Source organism: Balaenoptera acutorostrata, chromosome 15 (genome assembly GCF_949987535.1).
Source record: "Balaenoptera acutorostrata chromosome 15, mBalAcu1.1, whole genome shotgun sequence".
Classification (NCBI taxonomy): domain Eukaryota; kingdom Metazoa; phylum Chordata; class Mammalia; order Artiodactyla; family Balaenopteridae; genus Balaenoptera; species Balaenoptera acutorostrata.
The window spans coordinates 38,551,480-38,566,253 of NC_080078.1; the positions used below are offsets into that span (position 1 = coordinate 38,551,480).

The following is a 14,774-nucleotide window of genomic DNA, read 5'->3' on the forward strand; positions in this document are numbered from 1 at the left end:
TTTAGAGTGGGCTCAGATGTCTGCAACTTACAGTCACACAGCTGAACAAGAAAAAATGCAAGTGTGTGGAGGAGGGACAGGAACGGGAGAGACAGTAACACAAACATGGCCAAGGTTCAGGACCCATGAATCTAAAAGACGGTATGTGGGGGTTGTTACATTCTCCTTCGATTTTTCTGTATGTTAAAACGTTCTGTGCGTTAAAATGTTTTCAAAATGAAAAGTCGGAGAGAAAACAGAAGAGCCCCCAGGACTAAAACTCCAACTGTAAGAGGACAGCAGGCAGGCCCTGCCGGGAGGAGGCCACCCCTGAGCAAAGGGTACTCACAGCCCCCGATCTTCTTGCGCAGCTCCCCATAGCAGATCAGGCCATACAGCTCCTGGGACGACTTCTTCAGCCCGCGAGAGAACACTGAAAATGAGGAAAGGTTGCGGCTTTAGAAGGAGAAAACACAGATGTGAGGGGCTTGCCCAGCTTGTGCGCACACCAGGGTGCTGGGGGACATTTCTTGGCTTTGACCACTGCACCATGGACCACAGGGTGTTAACATCAGGGGACACTGGGCAGAGTACACGGCAACATGATGCTGTTTTTGCAATTTTCAAAATAAAAAGTTAGAAGAGAAAAAGGGGGTGGTTTAGAAAACTAGTCGTAACAGGCAGAGCAACGTCCCCAGAGGGGAAAACGGGACGTCCAGCATGGCCAGCTTCAGCGAGGCAGAGGAGGGTCAGGACCACCTCTCTGTGCAGAGAACCCACCCAAGCTCCACGAGGGGCTGGCAGCACGGGAACCAAGGAGGCCCACCTCTTATATGCCTCCTGGGACGACAGACAACTCGCCCCAGGCCTGGGGCCAGAAGGAAGAGGAAATGCGGCTTGAGTGCTCTGGACACCCCCTTGCTTGTCAGCAGCAGACCACAGTGTGATTTGGGAGGCAACACGCAGGGTTAAGCCAGCCCATGTACAGCCTGCTCGTGGCTGGAGGAGACCACACTACCAGGTATGAGCAGAAGTGCTGAGGGAGGCTTCAGAGGCTCTGTAATAGACTGATTCGGCCCCGATGCCCGCCCTGGACACCTACCTGCAGGCGTCTCTGACTCCAGGAAAGAAATCCTCACGTGCTCAAGCCACTGTTACCTTGAGTCTCTGTATTGTGTGAAGCCAAGCCTGACAGCACCTTGTAAGCCTGGTTACTGCCCAGTTGGCCCCTTTCCGATCATCTCACAGGGCAATGACCACTGCCATGTGTCCCTCTCACAGCTGTTCTCTCCCCAGAGACCCCCTTTCAAAGATTTGGCTGTGTGTGATTACAACAATAGGAAAGGAAAAGAAAAGTATATTAGTAAATAGAAAGTAAAGTTCTGAATGAATGACCTAAAACAAGGATTCTGAACCTCGGACAGCCTCCGAGGAGCCTGGGCTCTGCTAACATCACACGCCAACAATTCCCGAAGGTTCTCCTGAGAGAAAGACCGATAGTCTCAGCGGACTCTCACAGGGACCGCTACTCAGGAACCTTACGATCCACTATGCAGTCGATAAACAAACGTGGGCTTTCAGACAACGGAACAATACTCAGCCATAGAAAGGAATGAACGGACCCTAAAAAGGCCTAACACACCCTATAATCTGGATGCACCTGGAAAACATCATGCTCAGTGAAAGAAACCGGACACTAAAGGCCCTGCATTGTATGACTCCACTGATATGAAGCGTCCAGGAGAGACAGAGATCTGTGGCTCCGTGCTTGCCGGGGCTGGGGGAGGGGCTGCGAAACAGCTGCACAGCGTGGAACCCAGTGTGACCACCAGTGCAGCACCAAGAGTCGGGCAGGCCTCTGGCCTCACGCGGTCAACCGGCTGCCACCAGCTCTGAAAGGTGATCAGGACCAGTGAGAGACCTCGGTGCAGCCCTCGGCTCAACAGAAAGAAGGCACTTCCCATGGGGCCACACCGGGACACCAAGGGCATGTAGGTCAGGCAGAAGACACTGCAGAGGGGCTTCCCTGGTGGCGCAGTGGTTAAGAATCCTCCTGCCAATGCAGGGGACAAGGGTTCGAGCCCTGGTCTGGGAAGATCCCACATGCCACAGAGCAACTAAGCCCATGTGCCACAACTACTGAGCCTGCACTCTAGAGCCCGTAAGCCACAACTACTGAGCCTGTGTGCCACAACTACTGAAGCCCACGTGCCTAGAGCCCATGCTCCTCAACAAGAGAAGCCACTGCAATGAGAAGCCCGTGTACTGCAATGAAGAGTAGCCCCCGCTCACTGCAACTAGAGAAAGCCCAAGCGCAGCAACGAAGACCCAACACAGCCAAAAATAAATAAATTTTTTTTAAAATGTTAAAAAAAAGAAGACACTGCAGAGAAGGGAGAATGGCCCCGGCAGGGCTGACCCTGCAGAGCTGACTGTGGAACTGAGGGCGGCTGATGCGTCCACCCTTCATCCAAGTTGGAAAAACGGCTGAAGGGGAATGATACCTCCAGTGGGGGAGGAGAGTTTAGGAGGTTGTCCAGCAGGCGGAGGTGACAAAAATGCCCAGGAAAGACACATCCACTCTAGATGTCCCACAGAGCCCAGTGTGGCCGCCCTGCAACACGCCTCTGGACCTCGGGGCAGACGATGCAACACGTCCACACCGGGAGCCTGGGTGGTCCACTCTGCCCATAGCCTGGTGGTGGTGAAAGCACAGAACGTGCTAGAGCACGGCTCCTGGAATCACCCCCCACCTCCTGATCTCCAGGTAGCTTCCTACCCCCTTCCCCTTCTCGTGTTGCTGAGGGCTTCACGTTGGAAGAGAGTGTTTTGAGACCAGCCAAAGCAGATGAAAGACCTGCTCTCACGGAATGACTTTCAGAAAGAACAGACTATGTAACAACAAAAAAGAAAAATGCAGAAGACAGAGAAAGAGTCAAACAGCTAAAACTCGTTTCTGTGTGCCAGCCTGGAGGGAGGGAGGGTGTTCGTGATGACGACAGATAATAACAACAGCGCACTGGACTCGACAGGACCAGAGTCGATATTTTCAAATCAACTAGGGATGTGAGCAACAGTCTGAGCTAAGGATGAACACAGCCAGCAGACAAAGAGACTCCGTGGAGACGGCCTGACAAAGAACAAAATGCTGCCAACTTGCCACAATGCACCACAGCCATCGAGAGGCTTACGTTCATGGCCACATCGACACTGAGAGCACACGTGCGTGCGCCCGCGCACACGCACGCGCAAACACACACACACCAGTAGCAAAAGACTTGTGGGTCAGACCGAGGGACTGCTGCAAAGCGTGGAAACTGAGCGCCCACTTCCCAGGGTCCCTAGAAGGAGCAGCAACCTCACTACACAGATATGGCACTAGAAGAGGTTGGAGCCACCATTCTGTTTGTGTTGTATCTTCCTCATCAAGATGTCAGGCTGGACGGGTGTCCCCTGAAGTGGAAGGCTTTTAAGCAGGAAAGATACCTTAAAAAGACTCGTGAGAAGCAAAAGGATTTAACTGGCCAGAGAGAACCTCGGTGGGGTCATAAACTCAGCAGAAAGCAGGCACTGCACGTGGGGCCTCGTGAAACAGGCCTTGCCCAGAGTAACATGCACTTGTCTGTCAGTTGCTCCTTCCTGCCTTTGTCATGGACAGAACCAGATGGGAAATGCGGGGAGAGGCAGACAGACCCCCAGGACAGAGGGCCAGACACGCATCTTCCCGGAGGGTTGTCAGACAGTGCTGTGACGGGGTGGTCACAATGAGACAATTAGCAGTAACGTTAGTATAATTTTACCTCGGTTGTGTGAATTTATCTGAAGAAAAGTGCTATATGAATAAAGATATCCACCCTGCGTTATTTAAAAACACTGTTAAGTGACTTGCAAATCCAAAAGGAGAAGTAAAATGTATTCATTTGTAGTATCTCCACTCAAAGAAATACATTTAATAAAAAACACATGGAGGGACTTGCCTGGTGGTCCAGTGGTTAAGAATCCACCTTCCTATGCAGGGGACGCAGGTTCAAGTCCTGGTCAGGGAACTAAGATCTCACATGCCGTGCCACAACTACTAAGACCACGTGCCACAAACAGAGAGAAGCCCATGCACCGCAACGAAAGATCCCGCATGCTGCTACTAAGACCTGACGCAGCCGAATAAATAAAAAATTAATTAAAAAAAGAACTGATCACCAAGCATTAGGTTAAGAAAACTTATCAATACTGAAAAAACTAAAACAGACGTCATTTAAAAAACAAACACATGAAGAAATTCTACATCAACATGAAAAGGTGGTGTGAAAACAGTACTTGTAAGGCAGACAAAAGTCAGGAGACAGAGCGAGAGGGGTACAATGGGAAGAGGATGCTGCCCGGACTCGGACCTCCACTCCCCGCATCGTTGGGGTGGACAGGGGCCAGGGCCTCCATCACCGAGCCGGGGCTTTCTCCTCCGCCCAAGCAAGCGTATTACAGGCACCTCCAGGGAAGAGCATGCCACGTGCCCAACCACAGGCAGCAGTGGGGACAAGAGAGGATTCAGGGGAGGATTTCTGGGACAACTGACACAGGAGCTGAGTCCTGGTGAACAGGTTAGGGAGGACAACCAGGTGGGAGTGGCAGGACTGTGGCAGGAGTCAAGGTGTGAAGGAAAGTGCAGGTAAGGAGGGAGGTGACTCCATTCCCCGGGGCTGTGGCAAGTCATGGTGCGGGCCTCTGGTGGGGCAGAGGGAGGGGGCTCAGGCAAGGGAGCGGCCGGGCAGATGAGCATCTTGTGTGGATCTCACAGCTCAAAGGCTGGGTTAGGAAGGGCAGGACCGGACAGTGGGAGAGCAGCACTGGTCTAGGGCAGGACCAAGGCAGGCCGGGCGGTGAGGACAGATCTGAGAAGCTCGGAGTAGAACCAGAAACACTGGCAGGTGAGTAAGAGATGCCCCCAAAGATTCAAAGGGAAAAACATTCAGGGGACACTGTCGTAGGACAGAACCAGATGGGGATTCCCTGGTGGTCCAGTGGTTAGGACTCTGCGCTTTCACTGCTGGAGCCCGGGTTCAGTCCCTGGTCAGGGAACTAAGATCCTGCAAGCCACGTGGCATGGCCAAAAAAAAAAACCAAAAAAGACAGAACCAGATGGGAAATGCAGTGACCGTAACAACCATCACCAGACCCTGGGACCTCCCAGTCCCTGAGAGCCCCAGCGCTGGCCGATGGCAGGGAGGAAGGACTTCTCCAGGGCAGAGGACAGCAAATCACAGGCCAGATCCGGCCCAAGGGCTCTCTTTGTAAACAGGCAACTGCAGCAACATGCATTCCTCTATATATTATCCACAATGAGCTAGAAAGCAGGGTGAAGTGGTTTCAATAAAGACCATAAAACCCCAAAGCCAAAAATATCAATATTCACCATCTGACCTTCTACAGAAAAAGACAGCTTGAATCACTGTCTCTGGGCCTTTCTAAGGCCGGACGAGGAATCCCTGGCCCTGGCATCCCGACCTAAGGGAAAGCCAGCGAGGAGAGCCAGATGGGTCAGCTGGGGGAGGCTAGGACACACTGACTGGCCAAGAGAACACCTGCAGGGCACAGGCAAAGGTTCAAAGGGGAGTGACGTGACCACAGCAACCACAATTATTCTGGATCAGAACTGATGTTATTTGGAGGGTGTGTCAGAAATCAGTGCAGTCGGTGGAAGCACACATGTGGAGAGACCGATCGACGAGAGAAGCAGCAGGAACGACACAGACACAGGATTCTTCCAGCGTGTGGACACAGGAGGCAGCAATGCCTCCCCTTAGGACAGAGGTGCTCTGAGCAGGAAGTCAGAACCACACCTGGCGATGACCTAGACTCATGAATTAAAGATGGCGCCACACAAACTGGACTCAGACACAGAGCCTGGAAAAAGAGCCTGGGAAAAGCCCTGGAACGCCAGCCCTCCACCCGCACTGACGCACGCCAGGCCCTGCCCGACCCTCACCCCACTGGGGCCCCCTTGGGAGAAGGGCGGGCAACTGGGAGGTGTGATTCTGGACCACGGTGCCCTCCCTCCCGGGGCGGAGGAGCAAGCCAGGGACTCAGACACCACAGGCTTCCTTGTAACTAAGCCTGACCACCAGTTACGAGGCCTCCTGTCAGACAAAGCACCATAGGTGAGTACATCCCAGGCCGTGTGGCTGGGTGAGAATAATGCCAGAAGGTGTGGCCTGCAGGTTTGCGGAAGCCACGCTCCTGGACCAGAAGCCACCCCGCCTCTGGCCCCAGGAAGCCGGCCTAGGCGCTCACCGTTGTCGAAGTCGATGTACTTGGTGATCTTGTGCCATGTGCGATAGTAGAAGTGCCGGACCTGCTCCTTGTTCTTCACCATGCTGGCGGGCTTGCCTTTCTTCTTGTATTTCAGAGCAATGTTGTTCTGGATCGCTTCAAAGTCTTTCCCATGCTGGAAAAGAAAGTCCACATTAAAAGCACGAGGTTATAGGGAGGGTGGGAGGGAGACGCAAGAGGAAGGAGATATGGGGATATATGTATATGTATGGCTGATTCACTTTGTTATAAAGCAGGAACTAACACACCATTGTAGAGCAATTATACTCCAATAAAGATGTTAAAAAAACAAAACAAAACACGAGGTTACAACAAGGCAGCCTTCTGTACAATGCAGACACTTCCTGAAAAGGGAGAAAAGGGACCGCTGTGGTTAAGCAAGTGTCCTTCACGGCTCCTACTTGTGCATGAACTTCAACCTGGCTTCCCCAGAACCTCAGGTTTCAATCAGAATAATGGATAAAGCAGCAACAGAACTATCATAGCATGTGGATACCAATGAGGCAAGGACCCCGGAGCAGTAGAAACATGAAGCTCAACACTTAGACAAAGGACTTAATCTCCAGAGTTCTTTAGAGCCCATGAAATGAGACACCCCCATGAAGACAATAACCAGAAGACACAACACAAGGATGGAGGGGCTCAGGGTGCTGTATATCTGGCATCTTAAAATAAAACAACAAATCAACTATTCAGAAACAGCTTCACTGGTTTGATCATACAAAAGGTATTCTATGTTCAAACAGGGATAACAAATATGAATGTTTATTAAGAGAATCATGCAGAATATGCTCTGAATACATCTGTGGGCCTTCCTTCAACACCTCCATGTAAAAGCTGAGTACATCTTAGATTTTCAGAATGGAATTTATGTTCCAGAGAACACAGTCCCCATCAGTGCTGTTCAGGTACTGATGCAATGAGAACCAACTACTGATACTACTCATCAACTACTGATACTCTCATCAAAACCAAGCCAGCAAGAAGCACTGGGAAGGACCTGGAGGTAATGGCACCCCAGCAGCAATGAGCACCTCTGGTACCCAGATCTTGGTTTCTAAATCCCACTTTCCAAAAGGAACCACAGCTCCTTGGAAAAATGGCCAATGCCAGGTCTGGGGCAGGGAAAATACCAGGTGAGTCTAGAATATCTTGTGGTGCCAGAAAGTGAGAAAGTGCTCAAAGCGTAAGGGGAACATGTTAGAAGGACACAGCAGCCAACCTGAAGAGGCTCCCAGTGGGCAAATCTAGAACAATCTGGGCAACAAAATCACAATGATATGAATGGATTATAACCCATGGAAGAGAATAAGTATCCCTGAGTCCACACAGGTACAAAAAAATAATTGAATAAATACATAAATGGAGGAGAAGGGAGAGCTTTTCCTTGCATGGGATTTCCACTTAATAAATGTAGAAAGAATAACAGAATCAGAAGGTCATCACTGGGTAAACACCACAGTAATAGTTTTTCCAGGTAAGAAGAGGCAATGGTTGCTTAAATTAGTGGGAGAAAGAATGATGAGAAACAGGGTATTTACACAGTCTCAAAGTAAAAAAAAAAAAAAGAAAAAAAGACTTGGCAGTGGAGAACCTGGGAGATGCCACCTGAATGCAGTGATCAAGGTTCACACAGCCAGGCCTGAGACAGATCGCATTGCACACTCTGGACAGGATGCACCAAGGATGCACAGCAATCCCACAGTACTCTTGACAGAAAACACAAAACATGAACTTATCCGTGCAGAAACATCAGGTAAGCCCAATGAGGGGCACTCTATGAATGAACAGACTTGGAATCTTCAAAAATGTCAAGGTTATGAGAGACCAGGAATAAAAGGGAAGACTGAGGGACCTGTTCCAGGTGGGAGGACCCAGGAGCCATGGCAACCAAATGCAACGTGGGGTCCTGAACCAGAATAGGACATCAGTGCAAATACCGATGACAGTACACTAACTCTCCTCATTTTGCTGGTCACCCTGCAGTTACGTGGGTGTCAGGAAAGCAGGGTAAACGGCATGTGAGCATTCTCTGTACTCTTTTTGCAGCTTTTTCCAATTCTGAAATCGTCTCAAATTTTAAGGTCAAAAAGTAAAAATGCTATGGGACTTCCCTGACAGTCCAGAGGTTAAGAATACACACGTCCACTGCATGGGGCGTGGGTTCGATCCCTGGTCAGGGAACTAAGATCCCACATGTCGTACGGTGCAGCCAAAACAAAAAGTAAAAATCCTCAAAGAATGAAAGCTCACTCACTGTTTTAAAAGAAGCAATGGCAGGTGAACCAGAGCAAGGCAGAGCTGCACCTAAAGTGCCTTCCTCCAGTGTCCAGCTCAGGCACCACCTCCCTCACAAAACTCCCCTCAGCTCTTGACCAGAACCGTGACGCGAACAAACACACACGGCCTCTAAATCTCAGGACTTCTTTTCATAGCTGGGTTACGAACCCAGAGGTGACCTGACGGCCCAGATGGGGACTAGAATCTGGGCTTTGCGACTCCTCATCCTGCGTTCTCAAAGTACGCTGCCTTCTGAACTCTTGTGGCATCCGTCAGCATATACCTTCTGAGAGTCCCACTTCTTCTGTGCCTGTTACGTTTTTCCAGTAAGACTGCCAGCCCCTTAGGGGGGACTTCTTTGCATTTCTATACTTAGCCATGAACTAGGTAAATAAAGGGTGGTGGCAACAACAGCAACAGTGAAAAAGGCAAAGTTGAAAGAGAAAACTATATGGAGGTGAAGCACACATTTCAAAGACTGAAACGAGAACTCGCATTCGTACAGCTGTCACAGAGATGGCAGGAAACAGGAGATGCCCAGCAGCTGGATTTGTAGGACACTGGGAACTGCAGACAGAACACGGAAGGGGAAGCACAGCAGAGATGAGGCCTCCAGCAATTATCGACCCAGTGAAAAGCAAGCAGAAGATGCTGGCCACGCGGCTGCGAGTAAGATAGGAATCAAGACTGGACAGCAATACGGACGGACAGACAGACGTAAGAAGGGAAAAGGAAAAGTCGGCAACAGGCTTTGTGAAATGGAGTGTAGAGGATGTCAAGGACAACCACGCTGGTCCAGGCGTTCATCCCACTGGCCTTCCCGCCAGCTCCCTGTCATGGGGGCCACAACCTTTACCCCTGGCCACAGGGAGGAGTCTGGGATGGGACCAGCCAAGCTGAGTTGTGCCCAGAACTGTCCTTACTAGCATGGAGGAGGGGTTGGGGAGGCACTCTTGCCCCTGGGGAGCATCTGAAGCAGGAGAGAATAAGCACAGAAATGTCACCCCCAACACACGGGGTGACAGACAGAGGCCCAGTGACACCGTGGGAGTCCCTGCACACAGTCAGGCTTGATCCAGCCCCTCCGGCTCCCTCACAGTTCAGTTCTGAGAGCTGCTCAATGCTTGGTCTTGCCCCTCTGCGTTGCTCTGAGCTGGGTCTCGTCACTTGAGGCATAGCTCAGTCAGATGAGAGTGCATCAGAAAGGCAGGGACGACCTTCATCAACACTGCAGAGGCCTGTGCTGAGCACCACACCCCACGGGTGAAGATGCTCGTGGTTATATACGCCCTAGCCGACCAGCCGGTCATCAAGGCCACACCAGAGTCTCACTGAGTTTTGGTCAGACACATGCGGCAACAGACATAAAGCCCACACTTGTGCATGCGCTCTCTCTCTCACACACATACACACACACAAATTTGGGATACACCAATAGTACCAACAGTGGAAAGCATTAAGTGACCTGAATAGACAATTATAAATTATTATTATTATTAATCAAGGATTTCAGGAGACCTCAAAACACCTACCTGGTAGAAAAGTTAAAACAAGAAGCCTAGCCCGATGAGAGGGGAATGAACTAATTCCCCTGAAGAAAGGTAAGGGCAGGTCATTAACACGGATTTCTTCCCCTGCTTTTCATCAACAACCATGTCTCCCCCACGCTCCTGCAACCAAGTAGCCAGACTGCCTGCAGAGCCCACTTTCTCCCCAAGACAGAGGGGCCACACCAAAGCAGTAATTATTTCAGGTGAGAGTCAGCAATGGTTGCTGATTCTGAGAACACTCCAGGAATCACAAGTCTTCTATGCCTAACAAACAGCTTAAAGAAGGCACCATTTGGGCATATAATCTATAAAAGAACAGCCTCTGTACTTTACCCTAGAACTGTCGAGGGAAGAAAAGGAACACACTTGAATGTGTTTGAATGACTTTGCGTCTACTGGAACAAGCCTCATGTGGACATTCCATTCTCTCCTCGGACAACAGAGTCAGGCAGCACCAACACGTGGCCTCCTCCAGCCAGGAAGGGCAGAACTGAACCATCGACCCCGGAAGGGGGCAGGCCAGCCACGGGAAAGCCCTGAACTCGGCTCTGCGTCCTGTTCTCTGTCCACAGTCAGGTGCCTCCTGATCTATGAACACTCCATGGTTTCAGTTCCAAAGCCTCCTTCCTCTGAGCCTTGTTTCACAGGCTTGGCTAGACTTTTCTATCACTCCAATTAGTTCACTAGTAAAAGAATAAGGCTCACTGACCAAGTAACCTACTCTTGATACTACATCCCAAAGAAGAAGTCTAAAATATGGAATGTGCACAAAGATGTCCACGGTAGCGTTACTTACAACAGAATCCAGAAGGAACCACAACAATCAACAATACGAAAATGGTTAAGTAGAACAAGGACTGGCCAGAGGGTAAATATTTAGGTGTTGCAGGGCCACAGGTACTGCAGGAACCACACTGTAGTCAAAGACAATGTACAAGTGAAGAGGCTGAGCTGTGTTCCAATAAAACTTGATTTACAAAAACAGGCAGTGAGCATGTGGGTCATAGTTGCCTTCATCTGAAGCAGAATATTTATAAGCATTAAAAAAATACTGAGCAAAAGAACTACAAAACACCTGAAAAATGCATTTAACGTTAATAAAAAAGTATGTTCTCTGTAACTACAAAGATGTGAAGAAACAAAACCCGGAAGTAAAAATGGCTGGCAGGGAGCACGGCCGTTTCATTGGGCCGTGGGATGGGGGAGGAGCTTCTCTATGTTTAGGACTTGCCACTCTGTCCCCAGTCAGCTGTGGCATCTCTCTGGGTTGTGCTGGCTGCTCTGATGTGGCAAGTGTCCCCTGGCCCCTCCCTCTCGGGGACATCCCTCCTGAATCGGCTCACTCAGCTGTGAGGGGAAGGCCCAGAGGGAAGGGCACCACTCTTCAGGCCAGAACGTATTTCAGAGAATCTTAGAAAAGAAGCAAACAAAAACACTTCCTAACAGCCACCTCACTAGTAACAGCTTTGAAAGTCACAGCAAGGAGGTAAAGGGCCAAGGTCAGAGGTCAAGGCCTGTGCCTGGGGACCCACAGGCAAGGGCTAAGAGGCCAGGAGCTTCAGCCGCCTCCTTGGGCTGCAGGACCCACTCACCTCGTACAGCCCCTCGAAGAAGGTGTTCTTGTCCTCCGTGCTCCACGACTCCCACTGCCGCCGCACCTTCTTGCCTTCTTCCTTCTCACCACCTGAAGACCCTAAGTTCCGGGAGGAGGAGCGAGAGCCCCCTGCAGGGGCGGCGGGGGCAACCCCGGACCCATTTCCAGCTGATGATCCGCCACCGTCAGCTCCTTCAAGAGAAAGAACCATATGGCTATCTGTTTCCCCCCGGGCCCCGCCCCCAGCTCCACCAGCGAGTGACATTGTCCTGCCCTGACCTCTGACTCTCGAGAAAAAGTTTAAACAGTGAGTAAAAGGAGAGCATTTATGTGGTACCACCAGAGCACAAGGACAAGGTCCCGCCGAAGCACACAGCTCCTTTCCCGCTGTAAACTAAAACCACACGGCATCTTTCCTTCTCAATTGAGGTTTGAGGTGAAATTATTTTTTCAAATAAATTGAAATTCAAACTCAAGAAAACATTTAAATGTATATAAGACATTACCTTCTTTGAGGTACAATCAATACTTAAATATGGACCACGTGGTACCTCAGCACCTTTTAAAAGTCCTGGGACTTCCCTGGTGGTCCAGTGGTTTGGACTCCACGCTTCCACTGCAGGGGGCAAGGGTTCGATCCCTGTTCAGGGAACTAAGATCCCACATGCCGCACAGTGCGGCCAAAAAAAAAGGTCTCCTGACCTTTTTCCTGATCACTTTCCACCAACAAAATCTGGTGTTCTGAGAGTGACCGACAACCCACAAATGCTCTTAAAGCATCAGTTTCTAATCTCAAGACAAGTCCTTGAAAACCCCGCCAAGAGGGGAGAGCACGTAAAGTACAGCACAGGGGCACCAAGCACCGGGCCCGGGACTGAGAACTCTGTGCTCCCAGGAGAACGCAGGCAATAAACCAGAGGTAAAGGTCACAGATAACAATTTTACGACCTGACCCAATCCTCCCACCCATCTCAGTTCCTTCCTCTCAGAGGGAAGGGGAACTCCCAGCATATCCCTGTGATAACCAGCATTCTCTTTTCACGGAAAGGCAGGACCACCCAATGGTGAGAAATCTGCAAACTCTGAACAACAAGGGTGAAAAGAATATCATAAAAATAAAAGTACTTAAAACAGGAAAAGCTAAACAAATACAGATTATTGTTAAATGCTTTCTTAATGAGATAATCATGAGCTTTTCCATCAAGATCCACTTCCTCATCAATCTGGTGGGGGCCCTGGGCAGCCATGTGCACACTGGGGCTCAGGGCCACGTTTCCCTCACCCCCTTCACAGGGCTCTGCCTCCAAAGGGGATGAAAGACAATCATGAGAAATAAAAGAAATGAAAAAGTAAAAGTCCGTTATTCCACATATGCTTGCAAAGACTATCCCTGAAGAAACACAAGAGCAGGGGCTGCCTGGGGTATGGGGCGGGGAGTTGGAGGGGTGGAGTCACTCTCCCCTCTTACACCTGGTTGCGTCTTTGTGCGCTGTGGATCCATGTAATTACATCAACACAAGGAGTATCTGAAAACAGCTGATCCCATCAGTCAGCTATCAGAAAGCAGAATGTTTTCATACATGCAGAAAAAACTACTCGGCTACATGGAATGCGTTTGATTCTCTCATGTGGAAAGGTGTATCAGGCTAGCAGCGAGCTACCTTCATAAAGCGACACGAGTGGGTAACAGAAATCACTGTTTATCAGAGCTGTAGTGCCCAATTAGACAGCCACTAACAAGGCTATTTAAATTTAAATACTAATTAAAATTAAATAAAATAAAAACCCTAGTTCCTCAGTCACACCAGCCACATTTCTAGTAGTCAGTATCCACATGTGGCCAGCGGCTCCTGTGCCGGACAGCAAAGGACCTTACTGTCACTGTAGAAAGTGCCACTGGCCAGTACTGTATTTGAATGTTCAACCTTCACGGTCCTAAACACACTGTTACAGAATAAGACATAATCAGGTTTAAAGCGTTTCACAGCTGCTCCCTTCCCATCCGGCAGGCACAACAGAACTGCACCTCAGGATCTCTGAGCTCCAGAGTGGGCGAAGGACGCACTGAACACGTGGTCTGACTTTGTCCATTCCTCACCAAACCGAACCAAACCCTGACCTAATTAATGAGCTTAGCACATCCCGAGATGTTTTCAACAGGTGTGGCAACTTAGAGCACATTTGCAGGGATAATCGGTTTCATTCCATTTCTAGTAGGTCAGAGACGCTTTGTTATGAGCTGAAGACTGGGTTATGAGTGCCGTTTAAACTCCACTCTCGGGACTTCCCTGGTGGTCCAGTGGCTAAGAGTCCCCGCTCCCAATGCAGGGGGCCCAGGTTCGATCCCTGGTCAGGGAACTAGATCCTGCATGCCGAAACTAAGACCTGGCACAGCCAAGTAAATAAATATTTAATAAATAAATAAATAAAACTCCACTCTCAAAAGAAGTTCTGGTTGATTTGGAGCCCAGAGTTCCTCATGCGTACTCATCTGAGGAAGGGCTGTCTGTCTATCTCTGCACCACCCACAACAAAGGATTTCAGTGTCATTTTCAACTTTTGACAAAACCCTCACTAAACTCTCTTTTTCCAAAACAATGGCAACTTGCTGACAGTCACAGCTCAGGTTTACCTTTGCCAGCCCATGCTGGTGTCAATATACTTGAAAGTAACACACACATATTGTTAAAAATCCTATAAGGCACACGTCTTGCTGGCTTTTGTGAAATTTCACTGGATTACAGCACTGGTGACCTGAGACATGGAGGATGAACAGTGAAGAAAAACAGAATGGAAGCATCACTGAGCTGAAAGGGACCTAAGGGGTAGCGCACAGAATACACCAAACCAGCAGATGTGAAAGAAGGTACAACAGTAAAAGTGGCTCCGTGGAGGCCCACAAGGCAGTCAACCACACTGCGGAGCAGCGAGCCACTCTCCCCCGGCCAGAGGTCAGATGCACAGATGCTCAGCCTCTCCTGCTCTCGTTTCAAAAACAGTATGTCCTCAGTAGAGGAAAATAAAGCAAAACGAACTTTCAGAAAAGA

At 49.8% G+C, this 14,774-nt stretch overlaps 1 protein-coding gene across 2 annotated transcripts in view; it reads right to left on the reverse strand.

Moving 5' to 3' along the window:
• Nucleotides 1–14,774, reverse strand: part of CRAMP1 (cramped chromatin regulator homolog 1) — a 59,983-nt gene that overhangs the window by 35,182 nt on the left and 10,027 nt on the right. For both annotated transcript variants that reach the window (XM_007181714.2, XM_057528391.1), the window contains exons 3-5: nucleotides 11,726–11,919; nucleotides 6,265–6,418; nucleotides 329–412 (exon numbers count right to left, since the gene is read on the reverse strand). In XM_007181714.2, coding sequence (XP_007181776.1) covers nucleotides 329–412; nucleotides 6,265–6,418; nucleotides 11,726–11,919 — 432 coding nt within the window. The remainder of the gene's footprint in view (nucleotides 1–328; nucleotides 413–6,264; nucleotides 6,419–11,725; nucleotides 11,920–14,774) is intronic.